General features: G+C 51.3%; 6 protein-coding genes across 6 annotated transcripts; 2 read left to right on the forward strand and 4 right to left on the reverse strand.

Moving 5' to 3' along the window:
• Nucleotides 1-5,171: 5,171 nt before the first annotated feature.
• CDEST_02134 (uncharacterized protein) lies at nucleotides 5,172-5,816 on the reverse strand (the record flags this gene model as incomplete). The annotated part of the gene is made up of 1 exon (XM_062918293.1): nucleotides 5,172-5,816. The coding sequence occupies one exon, from the start codon at nucleotides 5,814-5,816 to the stop codon at nucleotides 5,172-5,174; it is 645 nt and encodes a 214-aa protein (XP_062774344.1).
• Nucleotides 5,817-7,557: 1,741 nt separating this feature from the next.
• CDEST_02135 (Putative cyanovirin-N) lies at nucleotides 7,558-8,056 on the reverse strand (the record flags this gene model as incomplete). The annotated part of the gene is made up of 2 exons (XM_062918294.1): nucleotides 7,558-7,648; nucleotides 7,767-8,056. The coding sequence occupies 2 exons, from the start codon at nucleotides 8,054-8,056 to the stop codon at nucleotides 7,558-7,560; spliced, it is 381 nt and encodes a 126-aa protein (XP_062774345.1).
• Nucleotides 8,057-8,537: 481 nt separating this feature from the next.
• Nucleotides 8,538-9,092, forward strand: CDEST_02136 (Putative cyanovirin-N; the record flags this gene model as incomplete). Its single annotated transcript, XM_062918295.1, has 3 exons — nucleotides 8,538-8,782; nucleotides 8,831-8,952; nucleotides 9,004-9,092. The coding sequence occupies 3 exons, from the start codon at nucleotides 8,538-8,540 to the stop codon at nucleotides 9,090-9,092; spliced, it is 456 nt and encodes a 151-aa protein (XP_062774346.1).
• A 1,377-nt stretch (nucleotides 9,093-10,469) lies between these two features.
• On the reverse strand, nucleotides 10,470-11,695 carry CDEST_02137 (Putative tryptophan synthase beta chain-like, PALP domain, tryptophan synthase beta chain/beta chain; the record flags this gene model as incomplete). The annotated part of the gene is made up of 3 exons (XM_062918296.1): nucleotides 10,470-10,896; nucleotides 10,959-11,232; nucleotides 11,287-11,695. The coding sequence occupies 3 exons, from the start codon at nucleotides 11,693-11,695 to the stop codon at nucleotides 10,470-10,472; spliced, it is 1,110 nt and encodes a 369-aa protein (XP_062774347.1).
• Nucleotides 11,696-12,532: 837 nt separating this feature from the next.
• CDEST_02138 (Putative indoleamine 2,3-dioxygenase) lies at nucleotides 12,533-13,828 on the forward strand (the record flags this gene model as incomplete). The annotated part of the gene is made up of 2 exons (XM_062918297.1): nucleotides 12,533-12,832; nucleotides 12,881-13,828. 2 exons carry the CDS (start codon nucleotides 12,533-12,535, stop codon nucleotides 13,826-13,828), a joined length of 1,248 nt encoding a protein of 415 aa, XP_062774348.1.
• A 2,348-nt stretch (nucleotides 13,829-16,176) lies between these two features.
• CDEST_02139 (Putative beta-lactamase/transpeptidase) lies at nucleotides 16,177-17,539 on the reverse strand (the record flags this gene model as incomplete). The annotated part of the gene is made up of 3 exons (XM_062918298.1): nucleotides 16,177-16,616; nucleotides 16,671-16,962; nucleotides 17,018-17,539. The coding sequence occupies 3 exons, from the start codon at nucleotides 17,537-17,539 to the stop codon at nucleotides 16,177-16,179; spliced, it is 1,254 nt and encodes a 417-aa protein (XP_062774349.1).
• Nucleotides 17,540-21,195: the final 3,656 nt, after the last annotated feature.

Genomic DNA, 21,195 nt, shown 5'->3' on the forward strand with positions numbered 1-21,195 from the left:
GCTTTCAGCAAGGGCTACTCTCAGCCGCACAGCAAGGAGCTTGCTTGCTCCACCGCGTACCCTATCCATAAGGCTCATACCTGGTTCGCAGCTTGTTTCCCTAAGCAAGATCCACAAGCGCTTCCATGGCAATCGAAGAGTCGCGTTCGGGCTGTTCTAGTACGTATGCAGATCTCCATGTTGGATACCACAAATTTGAAGCAGTATCCGGATTCTCTTGCTACTTTTCCCCCCTTGCGAACGTTCTGTTCTCAGAACAGAACTTGGTGCCTCTTGCCATCGCCCAATTTCTGCATCGTATGGATGCCCATTCTGCATGTCGAATCGGCCTTTTACAAAAGCTAAAGCTTGAATCCAATGTGCGTAGCTTCTGGAAAGAGTATTCTGGTACCATCGTCTGTTATGCCGAGAATCTTGCAACTTAATCATGGCAGAGTTTCCTATGGGTCTGTGTCGTTCCGGAGTTGTGCAAATTCTACGTTCTTTGTGTGCAGGCTTCTTCACCATGCCTTTGGCAACATAAGTCTCAAACTTTTGAGGCCCTACTCGCTGCCGATGAGACTGATAAGGGCCATCAGAGGAGTGACATGAGCGAGTTGACATAGCAATGGGAATTAAAAATGGAGGTCTTGAGTAAAGAAGTGCCCATTGTAACAGTGTAGCGATGGGAAGGATTTTATGGTGAGTTTCTCGGACAAGAGTTGCTGTATACTGCACATACACCACAAACGAAGTTTTTAACTCTTGGACATCTCTGCACGAGTTGGTGTGAAAGCCGCAACTGACGACCTGCACCCAGGCCGCCATAGGCTGGAAGCAATAACTCAACCCCCCCACATCCGAAACACCCCCGCATCCGAAACACCCCATTTCTCCTCCTTCACCACCATCACCACCTTTTTTAAACTATCATAACAATTACCATATATAACCAAACAACGCCGTTTTCTCAGAATACCTTCTTCAACCCATCATGAAGCAATACTCCGAAGATGAGCTCCAACGGGCCCTTCTAGAGGTAGCAGCTGGGAAGGGTATCCGGGAAACAGCTCGCGCATGGGGTATACCAGTTGCATCACTTCATCACCGATTCCATGGGCGGCAAAGCAAAAATACTGCCTATACCCATATGCAGCGATTATCCCAAGCCCAGGAGGATTATCTGGCTGGATGGGTTCAAATCCAGGATGCCCTAGGCGCTGGCCCTACCCATCAACAACTAAAGGGCCTGGCAGAGCGTATGCTGGGCGATACCCATGATGCCCATCAACCTCTGGGCAAGAGATGGGTATGCCGGTTCCTGCGGCGAAACCCATCAATTAGGACCCAGCGATCCAGAGCAATCGATGCCCGGCGATGGAAGGCCCATTCTTCCGAGGTTATCCAGGGGTTTTTCCATCCTCTGACCAATATCCCTGCCATCCAGGGAATCCATCCATCCAACCGATGGAATATGGATGAAACTGGCATTATGGAAGGCAGGGGATCTAATGGGCTAGTGCTGGGCTCTGCAGCATCTCAGCATATCCAGAAAAAGCAGCCAGGATCCCGGGCATGGGTATCTATTATCGAGTGTGTGGCTGCCGATGGGAGGTCCCTATGCCCACTGGTTATATATAAGGGCAAGTCAGTCCAGGCCCAGTGGTTCCCATCCAACCTATCTGGATATAAAGGATGGCACTTCACATATACGGATAATGGCTGGACGACTGAAAAAACTGCCCTTGAATGGTTGAAGAAGGTGTTTATCCCAGGCACTATGCCTAGTGAACCAGAGGCAGCCAGACTGCTGGTTTTGGATGGGCATTACAGTCATATATCTACAGACTTCATGTGGGAATGCTTCCAGAACAAGATATATCTACTATATCTACCGCCACACTCCTCTGCTGTCCTCCAGCCACTGGATATATCAGTCTTCAGCCCATTGAAGCATGCCTATCGTAGGGAGGTTGGATATCTAGATGACTGGGTTAATGATTCAACTGTTGCTGGCAAGAGGGCATTTCTGGCCTGTTATATAAGGGCCAGAGATGCAGCCATAACAGCCCAGAACGTTAGAAGTGGCTGGAGGTCAGCTGGACTATGGCCAATATGCATACAGCGGCCTCTATCTAACCCTATGGTAACTAAGGACCAGCAGACCAGCCAGACCAGCCAGCAGACTAACCAGCCTAGCAGCCAACAGTGGGATGAAGTCCTATCTATCGTCCCATGGTCAACCCCTCGTCGGTCTACCGAGCTACGGCATCAACTACGCCAGTTAACCCAGATAGGCAAGGATAGGTTAGATACCTATACTATTCGTCACCTATCTAGAAAGGTGCAAAAGGGGTATGATGACCAGGCATCTAGAGTGGCACTTCTAGAGCACCAGGTCCGCCAGCTAGAGGGCAAGTTAGAGGACCTACGGCAACGCAAGAGGAAAAAGGTCCCCCTATCGCCTAACAGCACCTTTGCCACTATATGGGATATCCGGCGGGCGCAAAGTCCGGATATCGGCAATATGGATAGTCTGGATGAATCCAGTGCATCCGAATTACCCAGTGAGGCCGGAAGTTGCATATGGGTGGGTGGTGGTGGTGGTGAAATAAGTGGTGATAGTGGTGGTGATAGTGGTGGTGATAGTGTTTCGGATGTGGGGGTGTCTCGCAAGTAGGGGGGTTGAGTTACTAGTTGTGCCGATCTTGGCGGCGGCGACGCTTGTGTAATTGCCTAGCGACCAAGTGGCCTGATCTGTCTTTCGTTCTGACGCTTTGAGGTTATTCTGAACAATGACTACCCTTAATTTAGATGCGTGATACGGTTTCCATCCTGGTAACCGCATAAATCTGCACCTTCCAAATGCCCTCACCGCCATTTGCTTCCCCTCTACTATGCTGCGTAGCCAACCAGGGTCCCAATGGACGACATCTACGCCGTCGAGATAGTGAACATCACTTCTAATTTCAGTTTACGTATACTTGCTGCCGCATGCTGGTTGGTTACTTGGCTGGCGTCGAGATTCAGGAAACAGACCGTGCATCAAAGCCAGGACTGGTGTCGGAATCACTACCATCTGCAGAAATTATGTTCTCAATGTTGAATAATTCTGATTGGAAATCTTGGCCCCGCTTCTGCCTTCCTCCATGCAACGATCTTTCAAGTATATATAGACTGCCTCTATAGGCGTGAGGACGTGCTACTTGTCCTTTAAGTCATGTTGACGCAAAAGCTGATGAAATACACCCTTTTCCTGCTCTTTCTTTGCTTTAGCTCCCAGACTCAAAATGAAGCCTTTCACGCACAATGCTGCCGATGCCATCATTCTTTCGAATCGGACTGCGCTTAACTCTGATTCGACTCCTGCACCGAAAAATTCCGTCGCTCCTACTGCTTCGAAGTCGTTCCCTATTCTAAACCTACCGTTCGAGCTGAAACTCAACATCATCGAATTATGGGAGCAGTGCGACCTTGAGAGCCTAGTAAACTTCTCCGCTTCAAGCAAACCTGCTCGATCCATATGTATCCCGTACATGTTCAAATCGATCAGCGTCTGCATTCAGAGGGGCCAATTCTATGACTTCTTACAGTCTATTGACCGGAACAAACAAATTCTTTCGGTAGTCAGGTAGCGTTGACAGTCCCTATCATTACAAACAGGGACCTTTGAGTATTGGTACTAAGCCATACTCTAGACTCTTTGCTATCCGTATCCGAAAGTCTCCGGAGGCTACCGATGGCCCCTCTAACGTAGCGGCATCAGCCCTCTTTGCCGAAGTCCTTTGCCGTATGAGCGGTCTCAAAGAACTCTTGCTTGACTTCAATTACGGTGGAGAGTTTCTAATCGATCCTTTCTATGCTGTTCTCCGCAAAAGAACTTTGCTTTCAGTAAATACAGTCTTGTATTATGGAAAAACAACCCCTGGATCTTTTTCGACAGTGTTTCCCAACGCACGTAGCCTGAGTTTCCGCTTTCGCGTTCCGCCTGAATCAGCATCCGTTCTTCAAGAACTTTCTTTGAACCCCAAGCTAGATACAGTGGAACTAAAAAAAAAAGACTGGTCCTTAAGAGATGTGCAAGAGGCGGTGGACCGTTTTCCAAACGTTCGATACCTCCTACTAAGAGGTGGACTCAATGGAGTAAGAGTATCGGTAATGAATTCTTCCCTTCGACGTCTAGAAACCATGTTCGCTAATACTGATCGAACACAGGATCTTGTCTCTACCATTCAGCAGCTCACTAAGCTTCAGAGACTTGCTCTTACAAACGAGCAATATGTGCCCCACCAGCATCCGTTACAAGGTCAAGACCTTGCGGACTACCTAGAGCGGATTGACGATCACATACTCAATGAGAAACCATGCGTCAACGCCTTGGAGCTTTTTCAGCGATGTTCAAGCCTGCAAAGAGTATATTTACGACCGTACTGGTTCTGCCTGGTCAAGAGGCTTGGCAAGGTAGTCTATATAAAACGAACAGCCCCTTGCTCTAAAGGCGTACCTACTGAGATAACGGAATGGCCGGCAATCTCGAAAGTTACTAGACCTCTTATTTGGAAGGCAGATCTGAAAGCTGCTCTCCACTCGGATACATAACGTAGCAGGCGAAGAATTGCGTAGCTTACTTCTCGGGGTGTTTTGACCCGCTGTTGTATGCATGTATGTTTAGGGGTAGTAAATGCAGAGTTCTTGTCGACTATTTCTTCTGTAATATTTAAAAACAGAGCTAGTTACAAGTGATACTGTAATTCAATAGCCTCAAGCAGCCCTATACCGTCTTTTCTTTGTTGCAATTAGTCCTCAAAGGCGGCACGCGGTACGCGTAGGAGTGCTGTAACCAGTGCCCAGAGCGCCGACCGGCCCGATGCGAAGACTACATTTGACGCGGCGGCAACACTGGCGATCATACCTAGTAAGCCACAGTTGCATCAGTACCTGCAGGAGGACTTGAAAGATCCCCGGTCGCTTGCCGTTGTCGCCCTCGTCTTTTCCTTGACGTTCTTGTTGCTCAATCAAGGATGTCAGCTTCTTCTCGCTCTGACACTAGGTCAAGGTTGAACCAGTGAAAGCGATTACTGTATGTACGAACCGCTGTTCTTTTCTTAATGATTACTTGTTATTCTACAAACTCATAGTCGCGGTGGTTTGATGGCGTCACAAATCGGCGTCACACTTCGGTTTCCTCGGCTCTAAACCGTTGCTCGGACTTCCCTACCGGCTCTGACACCTAGCCGGATCTGGCGGATATGCCCGCTGTCAAAGTCTTCCCGCCGTCTTGCAAGTCGAATCTGCTTCGACACTTGCCAAAAGAAGCGGTGGATCTTTTGTGTGTTCATTGCAGTCCGCAGATCGCGCGCAACAGCAGCAGTTGGCGTCTTCTGGGTTTTCGTCCCATGACCAGGGGCTTCCTCGTTGCTTCCCGCTGCATTTTCCATCACCGCGTCGCCTCTTGTCTTCTTCACCTCCACGCTTTCCCCACCAGGCATGGTGGTGTTCGTCTGTTCTTCCTGCCCGCTCTTGTCGACTGGTCCAGAAGTCGGCAGGCACACACCGTCCGTGAGATCAAGGCGACTGATCGTCTCGACTTCCACCTCAAACAGATCATGCATGCCAACCTCAAGCAAAGCGATGAAGGAGGCCTCCTCATCCGCCTTAGTCTCAGCCGTCGTATCGGTGTCAACCATGGCGAAGTCCTTTGTCATGTCGTTGCGATCTTCGCTGAACAGCTGTTTCTGTGGGTATCTCATGTTGTGCCAGGTTGACCGGATCTTCGTCCAAACGGGCGTCGTCCTGTTGGGCGTCCGACGCGATGCCGCAGATATCAGCGACACCATTGTCATTGGTTTCGATTTCGTGAGGAGCATCCGAGTCTCCGTTCGCGACTTCATTGTCGTCTGCGACTTCGGCTGCGCTGGCATCGCCCTCTCCTGTTGCACTGCCTGTAAGCTCCCCCACCTTTGTGTCGCTTGCCTCCACCGTCGTTTGACTGGGCTTGGGGGTGGTCTCCCCCCGTCGACGGCGTGTGACCCGACGTTGGCCTCCGATTCCGTGCATACCGTTGGCGAGTTCCGCTAGTTGGTCCAGACCTACGTCAGCTCGAACCGTTCGAAATCCCCCAAAACTTAATCTGTTGCCCAGACTTACAAACTGGTTCACGTCGGGAATACTTTGGCCTTGGGGGACGTACACAGCCCCGTCTAGTTTTCCATAGGTCGCATTGAAATGGATAACGGCCGAAAAAACTCGGGGCCCCTCGCCCAGCTGTACGGCTTTGCGTTTCGCGCTTCCCCCACATTTTCGGACCTTCTCTTTAGCCTTTTTGTCGTGTATAAAGACGATCTCGTCCGACGCCACAGGGGCTATGGCTTCGTGACTTTGAGTAGTTCTGACAGCATCTAGGTACGGATGTGATCTGACCCATCGCTGTGTCGGCCGAGACTACAAGCCGTGATGTGACTGCGTCGCCCTCAAATATGACTTCTCTCGGACGAAAGCCATTACGAGCTCTGTGGTACGGTGTGATGCGAGCCGGTTTGAGCTCTGATCAACAATCTCCCCCCTTGCGGCTCGTACATCAGAGCGCTTTGTTGATGTTGAGCCGATTTATGCTCTGCCAACCGCAAACCAAACAGCTGAAAATGGCTTTTCCTTGTGTTTGCGAATCCGGCCGTCGTTCGAGACGAAGTGGCTTACAAGTGAGCATCAACTGTGAGCCTCATTTTGGACGACGAGTCATCAGCGGCACCTTGCCATCCCTACGTCCGATTTCTGCTCCCGTCAGAAAGACGCCTGACGACTGTCCGATGGGACTTGGACCGATGGAGAGGATCCGTCTTGGTCTCGGCCACTTGTGGCGAAAAGTAGCGGCAGATCACACAACCCCGAACCCAAGAAGACCAGACATTCATTGATCTACAACAGATTAGCACAGCCGCATTCGAAATCGGTTTCTGGTTATCCAATTCAAACTCCCCTTCATCACAGCCATTTGTGGATCCTTCGCGGCAGAGGGACATGCGGAAGCCTGGATACTACGTGCCTGTTACAATGCTGAGGATGCCCTTCGCAGAAAGCAGCAGTTGGATCTTGTTATACGCTAGCAACCGAGACTTGTTTCCGGATCTTACCTATTGAGACCCTATCAACACAGCCATTTGCGGTTCTTTCAGTTGACAAAGTGCACGAAAGATACGATGCGGCGTAGCCGCGACCGGAATCGGTTCCCGCTTCTTGATTTTTAAACATCAACTCATCGCAGACGTTTGTGGACCTTCTTGCTGACAAGCTCTAGCTGACGCTAGTCGTGCTTGAAAAATCTAGTAACGCCGCTTGCAACATGGACCGGTCGAGGCGCGTCCCACAAGTGACCACATATACTTGCAAGAACTTCATAAAATGCCATTGGCAGCAAATGAAGGGGCGCCCAAACTATCCGTCCTTGGTCTAAGACCCTGTGATGAATAGATGAGGCCCTGACCAAGTGACCCTCCCCTCATCCACCACTTCGCCATGGGTTCTTTGATTGCCGCAGAAGAGGACACCGTCATCATTCCCAACAAGGTTATCTGATAATCGTTAGCTGAGTCTTGGAACAAAGCAATCGGCTACTCTACTGAGGTCAATCCCATGCGCGGTATGACGTCCCGCTCCCGCCGATATCTCGCAACTGCACGCATAATTCGCCCAAGACGAAGTTGAGTTGTCATGCCAGCAAGGGCCACATGTGCGGAAGAAAAGCCCACTATAGATGTTAGATTCATCGTGACGACAGCATCGCAACTTACTCGTCTTGCGCTTTGAGTTCACCCTGAACGTTGACGAGACAGGAGTTCAAGTTGAGCACGGACCACTGCCATCCACCAGTTGTCGACCTGCAATAAGCTGCTACTTTATACTTTTCGTTCAGCAACGCACCCCAGTCAACACATGATGATAGAAATCCATCAGCACGATTCTGCACTCCTCTTTCGGACACCTCGATTTCTGCTCGCCCCAGGCGCCCCAAGGCGACACACATTAAGCCAGACAGTAGAACAAAATGACGTGAAAACCTGTTCTGAGAGAAAACCCCCATTCTTGGATCTTGACTGTAGGACGATGTGATGAGAACCCGACAGACGTGAGGATGTTCAGAGAAAGGAAAATGATATACTTATCGTTGTTGCTAGTGTCCGTAGTCGGCTCCACGGTTTTACCTACGTAGTCCAACACGGTAAAAGCCAGATTATGCTTCCAAACAGCACGAGCCGTTCGTTGTGGACATGCCGCGGTCTGAAGTTCGCCAGTGGAGGCCTGGGTGAAGTTAGCTGTAATGAGTAAAGCCGGAATTGAAGAAACACATTTTGCTGCTACATACGCTTGAACACTACACAGCTAAGCATTTGCGGGGCCAGAACGGACTGTCGTCTATCAGGAGCGTAAGTGACGACAGCTGATAAGGCAGGCCTAGTTCCAATCATGTGAAGCCATTGTTGGCTTCGAGATTCCTTATATAACGGACGTGTATTTTTAAGTTTCTGGCATGGTGCTGTGAATTTTCCTCGTCAATCCCTACAATGTATTCGAACTTCCTCTTGCTGCAGTTCGGCTTCTTCGGTGTCAGCCTCTCGTCCCAGCTTCCAAGCTCCGGCTGGAAGGCAGCGAACTTTCAAAAAACCTGCGGTTCGTGGTACATAATGGGCCCAAGTGCCAATTCGATAGCAGCAGTCTGCAACAGTACGATCTCGGCACCTGTTTGGTCATCTTTGGACCTTGGTCAATGTCTCTGGAATGATGGTGGTCAGCTGAAGCCGGGAAACGGGTAAGATTGGTTTAAATACGAGCCTGCCATCTGCTTACTTTGTTGCAGCGGTGACTTTGATGAGTCTTGCTCGTCGTGTTCGCTTGATAGATCGGCAGAGTCCCCAACCAAGTACGAATGCCTGTGTCAGAAAGCCGGTAGCCCGGCAATGGCTAGCCCAATTGACCTAGGTACGTTCACGGGTGGACTTCAAATCCTTCCTTAGTCTCACAACGCGCTAGGCCAAGTTGTAGGCAACTGGGATGGTCAGCTGTGTTGTGGAGAGGGAGACTACATCTGCGGCAAGACATCTCAGAGTCCACCGATGTAGTTCGGAAAACAAGTTGGTTTGAGCTTTTGCTATCTCCATTTCTTAATTCGTTACAGCCTTTCCACCATCTTTGGTCAGTCTGTACAGGACCTTTACTAAGAGGGCCCGATGAGTCAATCGACAAATGACGGATCTCGACCCGCCCTCTGCCTTCCCTGGATCTATCACCGCGCTTGTCCCGAATATTAGAGCTTTTCCTGTGCATAGAGGCACGATTTTGGCAAAAGTCTCAGCGGCTAGATCCTTCCCCGAACTCTGTATCGCTGCAGGCGGATCGTTGCCGACAATGGCTTCGTATACAGCCACTGACCCGTACGGTTTGATTACCTCCCGGTCACTGAGCCAGCGGATCTTAGCATTGGTTGCGTCCTTCTCTAGGCCGAAAGCCTCGGCCGCTGCTGGAAACTCTTTGCCTTCATCGTCCACCACAGCCGCGCTTTTGATACGGTCAACCTTGACGGGGAACCATTTGTCACGCAGCACGCGCACTCCGTCCGCCACTTTCATCGTCTCCGTCACCTGCTTGACTGTTCTCTGTTCGACTTCGTCCCTGCCGACAATCCTAATCCTATCCGCTGTTCTCGCGTCTTTTGTCACCCCCTTGCATCTCCACTTGACCTCGTTCCTTCTCGGCCTCATTTCCGTTTCTATCGCCATTCTGACCGTGCTTGCCGTAGCCTTATTCTTGGCGGCTTCGTCCACGCGTGACAGATCCGCCGTTCAGAAGAGGATATCGGTCAAGGTGGATGGAGCCGTGTTCCCCGGGGAGAGTGTCCGTACATTGCTGGGCTGACTTGTTGGTGGCGTTCATGCAATCTCGGCGTACGACTCTTGTGGGGATGTCGAGTTGGTATAGCTTAGAGTCAGGCTCTTCTCGATGTTTTCTAGCTGCTCACGCATTCTATTGACCTCTTTTCCCATCCGGTGGCCTTCACCATCCATCAGGCGATTGTACCCCTGGAAGTGTTCTTGGGTATCTTTAAGTTGCTGGCAGACGGTCATGGGCAGCGATCCGACCGCCGAGGGCGGCTTCCTGGACATGGTCATGGGGGGCGCCTTCTCCGCAAAGCACATGAGAGCTAGTCTATTTGACTTGTCAATAGTCTATTCGCCTTACCTTTCACCTCAAGCACATACCAGACAGCCCTAGTTTACATGGACTGCTAGTTGGCGTCAAAATCAGTCCACGTAGAACCTAGTCCTCTCCGCTCGAGAGGCTTTTTCTAATTGTCTTGTGCATCAGCCACAAAATGATGGCGAAAGCTTTGGTTACAGTAGCTCTACTTGTCCTAATTAATAGGACAACTTTCCATTGCCTTCGATTGATTGAAGAAACATTTGGCTACGGTCACCAAACGCAACTCTTGGGGCTTAATCCTAGATAGGCCAACCGCCAACTGTATGAATGTCCTTGTCGCCATTTCCACTGACGCAAACAATTATGTTGTCACTGCGTAACATTGACCTGGCCAATTCCACGGCACCGTGAATGGCGTGGGCGGACTCCAATGCCGGGATGATCCCCTCAAGTTGAGCCGTTAACCGGAAGGCATTCATTGCCTCTTCATCCGTTGCTGTAATGAAGTCAACGCGCCCGGAATCCTTCCAAGAACTCAGTTCAGGCCCTACGGCAGGGTGATCCAGACCGGCAGCAATAGAATGGCTGTGTCTGATCTGACCGTGGTCGTCTTGCAACACATACGTCATGGTACCCTGGAAGACACCCCTGCTCCCTTTTGATATAGCAGCACTGTGTGAAGAGGTCTGTACGCCATCCCCACCCGCCTCAATACCCACAGCTTGACTGTGGTATCATCCAGAAACTGAGAGAAAAGCCCAACCGCAATTGCCCCAGTGCCAACACACGTGACAACCGCATCTGGAAGCTGTCCTATCTTCTTCAGGGCGTGTAATTTTGTTTCCGCTCCGATGACTGACTGGAAGGTCCGCACAACAAGAGGAATTGGATAAGGTCCTATCGGTGTGCCGGCCAGATAGAACGTTTTGTCGTCGTCCGCAGCACAAGCACGCAACGCCTCGTTCATCGCGTCCCGCAGTGTCTGGCTTCCTGTCTTGACTGTGATGATCGTAGCACCTAACATTGTCATTTTCCACATATTTGTCGATTGCCGTGATTCGTCTTTCTTTATATATCAGTTAGTATGGAACAAAGTCAAGAAGCGTTTACAAACACCCACCGATCCAACATAGACCACGCATTCCAGGCCAAACTTCGCACACAAGGATGCTGCAGCAACCCCATGTTGACCCGATCCCGTCTCTGTGACGATTTTCTGTTTTCCCATCCGCCTAGCCAGGAGAATTTGGCCTAAGGCGTTGATGATTTTGTGAGATCCAGTGTGATTTAGGTCCTCTCGAGCAAGCCAGATTTGTGCGCCGCCGGCATACGCCGTCAACCGCTCGGCCAAATGGAGACGACCTGGCCGTCCAATGTAGTCGTAATGGTTTCGGTACTCGTCCCAAAAGCTCTGATCGTTGGTTTCTCTGATGAAGGCGGTTTCGAGTACTGACAAGAACGATATAAAGCTCTCTGGTACATATTGCCCACCATAAGTTCCAAAACGCTTGGGCAGTGTGGCCATTCTTGAGGTAATTGTTGTTTTTGTTGCTAATTGCGGGCGCAAAATTGGCTTTCACCTGTTCTTGTTGTCACCCTTCCATGAACGAATTGCAGCGAATAGAATACAAATGCTAGATTTTATGAGCCAGTCCGATTTTGTTCCTTCCAAGATGCAAAACTGTGAAAGCCTGAGATACTCACTTCCATCGACTGTCAGTAGGAGCAGTATGAAAATTATGTCGAGGCAACTGGACAATGAGGATTGGAAATTCGACGACCATCTTGCACAGCGTATTTGAGTTCAAAATCTCTTCCGATTCTGAAAATGTCAAGTTCTCCTAATGGTTGTGTGTGGAACGTAGCTAACAGCAGAACGATACCCGTAATGGAAGCCAAAAGTGGCTCTTTGACAAGGTGTCCAATTCAAGAAACTGAATCAAACAGAGGTTCTAGCTTCTGTACGTTGGTTGGTCGGCCGGTAATTGATGACACGAGTGCTATTATCATTTAGCAACGTTATAGCCAGAACGCGTTGAGAACATCCATTAATGGCTCCACATCACGTTATGATACTGAGCTAAGGAGTCGAAAAAGCTCCAGGCTGGAAAGCAGAATGTAACGTAAGTCCCAACAGACTTTTTGGCCTTTTTGGAGCCAGATGGTCCACTCTCAGAGACACGTAAACCTATCCACAAATAATAGCCTGATGTCTACTGTATGGTCAGCATGCGTACAGATTCCTAATGAAGATCAATCTTGTACTGTAGCATAACTTTCTCGGACTGCTCTTTGAAGATCCCTTTTTTGACTCGATTTCGCTCATACCAGCGTCGGACCAAATCCTCTAATAGTCTCAGACATGTCAGATTTCCTCGCTTCATCGACTGGCTCCCTAGTGACCGCTTCATTCCAAACACACGGGTTCCTGCCTCCCGAACCACCATGCAAGCAACTGTCTGACCCGAAATATCAACCTTGGGAAAGACTGATCGCTCAGTTACCGGCCTTGATCGAATCGGCAGAGATCCAAGTTCAAGTCGAAGAACTTCCAATCATATGTACGAAGGGGTTACGCGGCAAAGCAGAGTGGAGACGCGCGTATGTCATCTTGAGTTTTCTAGCCCATGGCTACATATGGGCTTCGAATCCACCGGCGGAGGTTTGTTGATCATTGCCGAGAAGAGTCACTTGCTCATTTTGCTCATAGGTCTTGCCTCCAACCATAACTCTTCCACTACTCGCAACATCAGACTACCTGGAAGTGCCTCCAGTTGCCACTTACGCTGCCTTGACTTTGTGGAACTGCAAAAGTAGTGAGCCCGACAAGATACAGCTCGAGAGCTTTACAGTGGAGCATACGTTCACCGGCACGGACGATGAAGCCTGGTTCTATCTGGTATCAGTAGCCATGGAAGCACAAGGGGGGCGTATCATCACTGTTGCTACCTCTTGTCTTTCGCACATGCATAAAAAGGACTACGCGGCTGCGATAGAGTTCTTGCACAGTCTTGCGCTCCAAGTCGACAAGCTCAGCGACATTTTAGGCAAGATACAAGAGAAGTGTAACCCTGATGTGTTTTTCCACAAACTTCGGCCTTTCCTCCAGGGTGGTCAGGGATCGGCAGGGTTGCCAAAAGGCATTTTCTACGACGAGGGCCATGGGAAAGGAGCCTGGACTCAGTTCAAAGGTGGAAGCAACGGGCAAAGTTCTCTCTTTCAGTTCCTTGACATGGTCCTGGGAGTGCAACACGGCCCAGTACGAACCAAATCCGGCGACTACTCTCATAAGGAGCCATCCAAATGCTTCTTTCGCGAAATGCGAGAGTACATGCCTGGGCCGCATCGCCGATTTCTCAGCCTATTTGCCGACCATCTCAGTCTCCGCGACCTCATCGCCTTGTCCGAAGGAGATGAAAACCACCAAGGGCTATGGGAAGCATATAAACGAACCACGAGAAGCTTGACTAGACTAAGGGACAAGCATTTGGGTGTTGCGGCTCGTTACATCATTCAGCCATCCAAGCAGGCTCTGAAACATACAAATAGAGCGGAGGAACTCCGTGGTACAGGGGCTACGCTACTGGTTCCTTTTCTGAAACAGACCAGGAATGAGACAAGCCAGGCAGGGATGAGTAAACCGAAAATTTCGAAATAGCTTTGAACGTGAGTCTCAGTCAAGACAACATAGTTTCGAAAGTCTTTAAGCAACCAAAAGGAAGGTCCCAACCAGTAACTTTGAAACAGCTGCCTCCTTTGATAGCAAGATAACTCCCCGATACCTCCTCAGTTTCCAACAATCGCACTAATTGAGCCCGCTCGCCGTCTTTGTTGCAAGGATAGAGGAAAAACCAGTCAACTTTGATGACCGGCGTCGACTCGGCTGGAGGACCCTGGTGTTTCTGACTCGGTCAGCTGTTGTGAACATCGTCCGGATGGATACCCCAGCCGGGAACATTCTGGCGAAACAAAACTGCTCTCCGAGGGAGAGAGGACGGAACGCTCAACAATCGGAGTTGGTACAGCAGGGGTCAGCATCGTCTTCTCCTCACGTGACGACTGTGCCTGTTTGATTGAGTGATGCCGTCAATAGCCTCTTTAGGAGAATCTCCAGGTCCGGACCTTTCTTTGGTCAACGCAAAGAAATCTGGAACGGACCGGGATACCTTAAAACTGACGACTGCTGCTGTTGCGGAAGCTCTGACGAACTCATATCGGACGCTGGGGTTCCGGAGACGCCAGGGATGTTGATTTTTCACGAACGTGCGGCCCATGAAGCCACCGTCACCCGTCAAGCGCCAATTTTGGCTATGGACTTGTACAAGCCTGGTTGTAGAGGTGAACTTGATAGTGCAAGAATGGCCAGCAACGAGGTGAGAGCCATCTCGGGCTTGCGTTGTTCCATATGGCACACTTTGCGATGGCGCGCAGAGTCTGAAACGGCTTTGAAGCCACATAGAGATTGCTGACGCCACAAGACGGCGAACGTGAGCACGGCTCGGAGATCTTCGAAGGATCTCATGCTCGATACTCTGTCGTGCTGTACTGAAGATCGTTTATCTGCTGTGCTTTGCCGGGCGAAGGGAAGACGCCAAAATTGGCTCTAAAAGCCGACGGACAGACTGCGGAATAAGTCTGGAGTCCCTGGTCAGCAAACAAACAACCCACACACCCCAGCGACACACGGATCCCAGGCCCCTAGTCCGAGGCCAAGGATGGCGACGTTTGTTATCCATACCCACACTAACGTATCGGCGCCTCAGGGAAGCGCCAGCCGAAACTGCCATCCGGTGTCTTTTGTTGACCCGCAGAGCCACAACAGGCTTCGATGTGGATACAAGCGCCCGTCGATACTTTCAACATCCCGGCCCCACTGGCAATGACCAACATTGTCCAGAAGGAAACTACAGCCGAGAGCTAAGCCGGTTTCCGCTGTTTTCCCTCGGGGATTTCGAGCCTTGGATGTTTTTGGACCCTCTTGCTGACGAGCTACATGACAGCATACGTGCACCAGAGAATTCGGCAAATCGCTGAAGACACACAAGCGTCTCCGCCGCCGAAATTGGCACAGTTGGTATTGCTTTCGACCTGTTTCGGTAGAGAAAGGACCTCAGCCAGCCGCCAGCTGTACGGTGGTCTGGGTGCACGTTGCCACTTGCGGCTTCCATACCAACTGATAGATCGATGGGCACTTCAACATGGCCAGTTCTTTTCCAGGTCCATGAACGACTTTGGAGTGGTATCCACTTGCAGGGGTCAGATTTCTCTCCACACACCTCAGCGAATGACTTACGTCATCCTTGTTGTACGTTTATCTACTCACCTAGCATCTGTTTAGGTGGAAGCCCATATACTGGGAGGCGGGTGGGAGCCGGAATTCTGCGTCAACAAGGGGATAACGCCAGGGCAAACCAACAGCGGCGCCAGGCTTGGTCCGAATGCAAGATCAGCCTCCATAGAAGACATCGCGCCGGAGACAGTTCATCCCCGGCCTCTCCCTGTTGAACAGCGGCAGATTGGGGAGTAGGGCCAGTGGAAACGTACGGGCTGGCCCTCAAGTCATTGTGGGATTGCCTACGGTGGACGTAAGATGTAAAGGAGACAGTCTGTTCTGTATCGTGCTTCAGAGATCCCTTTTCCCACCGCCATAAGCATAAAGATATAAGCTTAATCCGAATTTCATAAATTGACAGTCTGCAATACACCTGAGCCCTCTAAGCGGCATACAGTTGTACGAACTGGTTGTCTGACGTGACAACGGGCCCTCGCTGGGTCCGCTCCATGTGGACCTTGTTCTCCGACGTCCCCCGCGCTTTGCGGCGCATCATCTACAGCTTAAACAAACCGAAAGCCTGATACACAATAGTTTCCACAGTGCTTTACGTAATACATGGGGCATGCTCGAGCACGTTTCAGCATCAGCATCGATCATCCGCAATTTAACTACAAGTGTGCTCAGTTGAAGACAACAAACATTTCGACACCACCCCGACTTAAGAACCAGACTCACAACGGAAGTCCATCCTTGGTCGTAGCACGAAGTCCCCCATAGACCGTGGTTTCTACTTGAGACCAAAGTTCGACAACTGCTCGATCGCCAAACGGCAAAATGTGAGAACAGATCATCCCAGCAACACCGTTCTCTCTGTCACACCACCAGAATAAATTCGGCAGCCCCACCCACCAGGCGGTTCCATTCGATCGCCCAGTCTTGCCGCCTGAGATCATAAACGTCAAGCCCCATCCTCGGGGCGAGCCACCGAGAACTCCAGAGAGCTCAGGAAGCATGTTGCCCAACTTGGTCTTGGCGTCTTGAACCCCGTCCTCGGCAGAGCCAGGAACATCCGGAATCTGGTCCGTGAACATCTCGTCAACCGTTTCTTTCTTTAAGATTCGAGCTTTCGTGAGCGGACAGGTGCCGTCGTGCAAAAAGACCGCTAATATGCCTGCGGACGGTCAACGCTGTAGTCCGACCCCAGTCAGCTTGAACAACGACGTACGGGTGTATTCTCGAGGTTTTGCAAATATTCCAGCGCCACCACTTTTAAAGCAAGCGTGGTTCTCCAATTCCGACTCAACAACCAGCGGAAGATGAAGAGGGTGTTTCCGAGCGACGATGTTGCCTCCACGCTCTCTGGAGTGCATATAAGCCAATCCCTTCTTCATCTCCAGGGTCGGAACCATGTTGACGCTACGCAAGTTGAGCGGCTGACAAACGTTGACCTGGATATAATCGTTGAGCTTCGTGTTGGAAGCCCGCTCCAGAGCAATGCCGGCCCAGTCGATGCCGATCTACATCGGTTAGGAAGCTGGTAGGTCACAAGAAGAAATGGGTAGTCAGACTTACACCATACTCCCATGATTCTCCTGGTTGGAATACCAACGGTTGCTTCATGTCTTGGATGCTTCCCGAAAACTCGTCTATCCCAGCAGGGAGACTCCAGTTTCGCAATCGCTCGTTCAAGAATGCGTATCCAAACCCGGACGTATGTGTCAGCAACATGCGAAGAGTGATCCCTCGTTTCTTCTCCACAAGCTTCCCCTCTACACTCAGGACCTTGACGTCAGCTAGTTCCGGGCACAACTTCTCCAGGTGGTCAGAGTCATCCAGCTTGAGGAGATCCCTCTCTACCAGCTGCATACATGCGATCCCCACGATCATTTTTGTGCAGGACGCCATCCAGTATACAGTTTCCATGGTCATTGGCTCGTTGGATGATATTCCGCGCTTCCCCGCAGAGTGTGCGATGTGCTCGGTGCCGCTGCGGTCGACGACTACTACAGTCGTTCCGGGAACGTGGTTAGGGTCGAGAACAGCATCATCGACGATGCTTCTGATTTCTTGTGCAACCTGCGGTGAGAGAGGCATAGTCGGGATAGTGGGTGCTCAGTGAAATTCACTGTAAGGTTTTGACGTAGGGACATGTGGGATAAACAACGGCGATCCTTCCACCATGCTTCGGAGGGAAATCCTGGCATTAAATCCAACGGGACGAAACTCTCCTTGCATGTATTCATTCTCTTGGTGAATGACCACGAGATCGAGTAAAAGGAAATGCATAGGGCTCTGCAAGTTCCTGGAGCCAGAAGCAGTCCCGAGCGAGAGCTTCATGGCGGAATGCTTCTGGGGCTCCATTTTCTTTCGGCGGAGTCTGGCTTTTGTGGCCATTGAACCCAGGAACCGTGCGCCCAAAAAGTCGAAAGTAGAGCATCAATTGGCGGCCCGTGTCGTGATGACATGCTAACCGAGCAAGGGGTGGGGCCTGTAGCTTGTGTTGCTTGGCAGATTACACCTGTAGCAACCCCTACAAGAGCCGGAATTGGCCACTAACCACAACCCCACAGGTAGTCCGTTCAGGGGTTACCTCAACCAAAAGGTGTCTTGTTGCGTCTGAATGCACATGACAGCGTGCTACAGTATCAGCGTGTGAAACCAAGGAGGGGTCAAACAATCGATCAGTCATCATCGTAAATTGGTAGCATTTTCACCACAGTTTGACCGCCAGGGCTGTGCCACCGGCCCACCCGTTCTCAGCGGGTCCGGCGCCCTGGACCTGCGCTATTTGCGAAGCATTTTGGGCTCCCGCGCTGGTCTTACTATCACAACACTTCTCTGTCTCTGCCTGCATCGTATTCTCGATGCATCACGATGGGTCAATTTCATCCAGGTCAACCGCCAGGTACAACCGGTGAAGTCCATCTGAGATGCTGGTGCACGGGCCACAACCTTTCCATCGGAGTGTTGTGACCCGTGCACGCCAAGCCTCACTTCCACATTGTACAGTCCAGCCAGCGCCAACATTTGTGGACGCATGGTTACTTATTGGGCAAGAAACACCAGATGATAATTGCCAGACAGCGACTGACAGCCCATAGATAGGTGGGGGTCAATATGAGGTATTGACGAATATGAAGAACGAAGACGAAAGAAAACCCCTTACACTGGCATGTCCTCGGCAGACTTAGTCATGCTTACATAAGACAATAAAATCTGCTGCATGTCCTGACAATCGTTGTGATGAGTGAGCCGGGTTAGGCCTAAGAACAGTTACCATCGTCTGTCACTTATAGAGGCCTTTTTGTCCTTGGTTGATATATCACACAGAGAAGATCAAGCAAAATCAGAAAACAAGAGTACGTCGAATCAAACAAAGTTGACCAACCTTTGTTCTTTGTTGCGCTATTGATACTAAAACAGAAACAGCATTGGATGTCTGCTTCGCTTCTACTGACGGCAAACCGCTACGGTCTGAATCTCGGTCGTTTACGGCTTGCCTCATCATTGTCGCTGTCTCGACATCGTTTCTTACGATGATCAGAGGTACCGAAGCACTGCTCAAGCTTCTGGCTCCGCACCAGCTGCTGAACGGTAAATGGTGAGCCACTGATGTTGCGACCGTCGTCGGGGGTCTCCCACAGGCAGACGGCCAGGGACTCCTGCAGACTGGCCACACGAAACTTCACTTCCAAGACGAAATGGCCGTCTGGACAGATCGTCGGGTATGGCGCAAAGTCACCCGCTACTTTGTGGCCGCCGACACGGAAGTGAGCCTTGCTTCTGGCGAGTTGCGACATGAACTCCTTCAAGCTTGCAGAGTGGGCACGCAGCCGACAACGTATGTGTCCGCAGCACTCGTACGCCCCATCAGAAAACACATATGGCTGTGAGGCACACAGCTCAAAGACGAACAGCTCTGCCCTTGCACACAGCCGCAGTCGCTTCAAGGCTGGCAGGCCTTCGAAAGTGCATTCATCATCACATTCAGGATCCTCAAAGCTGGACAGGCTATCCAGCGGCGGCTCGGGGCCGTCGAATTCGACGTCAAAGCGGAAGAACTCACCCGATCGACCAACCTTTTTGTGTGTGACGAGTCGTTGCCAGGCTTTCTCGTCACTTCGAAGGGCCCGAAAGGCCCGCGCCAGGCGGAAGGGGAAGTAGCCCTGCCATCCCCCGATGGGTTTTTCCCCCCGAGAGAAGCCTGTACCCACTGAGACCAGGAGGCTTGGGTCGGGGGCTTCGGAGAAAAGCGAAGCAACCTCTTGCAAAGCGATCGAGGAGGGGTTGTTAGCCACCAAGCCGCCGTCTTGGAACGTGCCGAGGCCGTTGATTGACCAAGGCGTGAAATAACTGCGCGGCCCCGTTAGCAACGATCGGCTGTGTAGCAGTCGACGGTGTTGCTGCAATGAGATGGCCAGTACTGACTACGGAGCGGCGGTTGCACACCGGATGCTGCAGGTCAGATCAGCCACGACACGGGCAAGATGCAGGCGTGACGTATGGACGCCGAGAAAGCACGCACATCTCCCACAAAGATACCTGCCCGCCGCTGTCGGTCGTCGTCAATACCTCGTACTCTGTGAATCCCATCAGCATCGGTATGCGGTATTTGGTCGCGTTATTGGATCGCGTTATCAAGTCGCATCATCGGACCGCTTCATCGGAAATGGGAAAACTACCGTGATCTCCGACCCGTTGGCCTACTCCGTTGTAGTTGGTGAAGATGCAGGCGCTTGCATCCTGCACGGTGGCGACCGTCATCCCGACCATGGCACCCATCGTGTCGGCGGCCGAGTAGTCGGCGATGCTTCTTTCCGAGCCGAACATGTCTCGCAACGCCTGCTCGATGTGTTGCGACGGATACCTGCTATCGAAAAGGAGCAACGCCGCGGCACGAACAATTGTGGCAAAAAATGGAATCTGCATCATCAGTCGTATGAGAGAACCTATGATGGGGATGGACGGGACCCCGCGGGGCGTGAATGCCTGGTTTGATAGGGACTCGAAGCGGGCAATGCACTCATCCACCGTCCAGCCGTTGATGCAGAGAGCACCGGCGCTGATTGCGCCTGCCACGACTTGTCAGCTAAAAAGCAACTCACACCTGCAACAGCAACGTTTCGAAACAAACCTGAGCTGGTCCCGAAGACGACGTCAAAGTTTTCCTGCACAGGGTGGTCCGGCAGGCCAATGTCGTCTTCGAGCTGCTTCAACAGCTTCAGGGGATATTTTCCCCTGGTCCCGCCACCGTCAATACACAACACACGGACCGACGCGGTATCCGGTTTCACCCGTATCTTCATGCCAACATTTCGTCCGCAAAGAAGACACTCGTCGACGTCGATCAGCCACGGATCGGCCGCACTCGTCACACCAAAAACCTTGACACAATTCATGCACTGGCCATGGCCACACTCGGGGAAGAACTGCGGGCGACGCCGGAGACAATGAAAACATGTGCTGTCAGACCGAAGCCGTCCCCAGTCCTCCGCGAAGGCGGCGACAAGCTGTCGATGGAGCGACGCCGCGGACTGGCCCGTCGTCAGCTGCCGGAACATACGGGCCATCTGGGCCTCGATCATCTTGGAGAATTGAGACGGCAAGACGAAGTCGGTGGACCCTTCATGCGCCAGCACGGCGGCGCCACACACGTTGTAGCACACATCTTGGTAAAACATCTGGAAGACGTCTCGCGGATCAAAGACTGCGGATGGTCAGTAACAGTCAGGGTGACCAAAGCCCGCGGA

The sequence above is a fragment of the Colletotrichum destructivum genome, chromosome 1 (genome assembly GCF_034447905.1).
Source record: "Colletotrichum destructivum chromosome 1, complete sequence".
NCBI classification, from domain to species: Eukaryota; Fungi; Ascomycota; class Sordariomycetes; order Glomerellales; family Glomerellaceae; genus Colletotrichum; species Colletotrichum destructivum.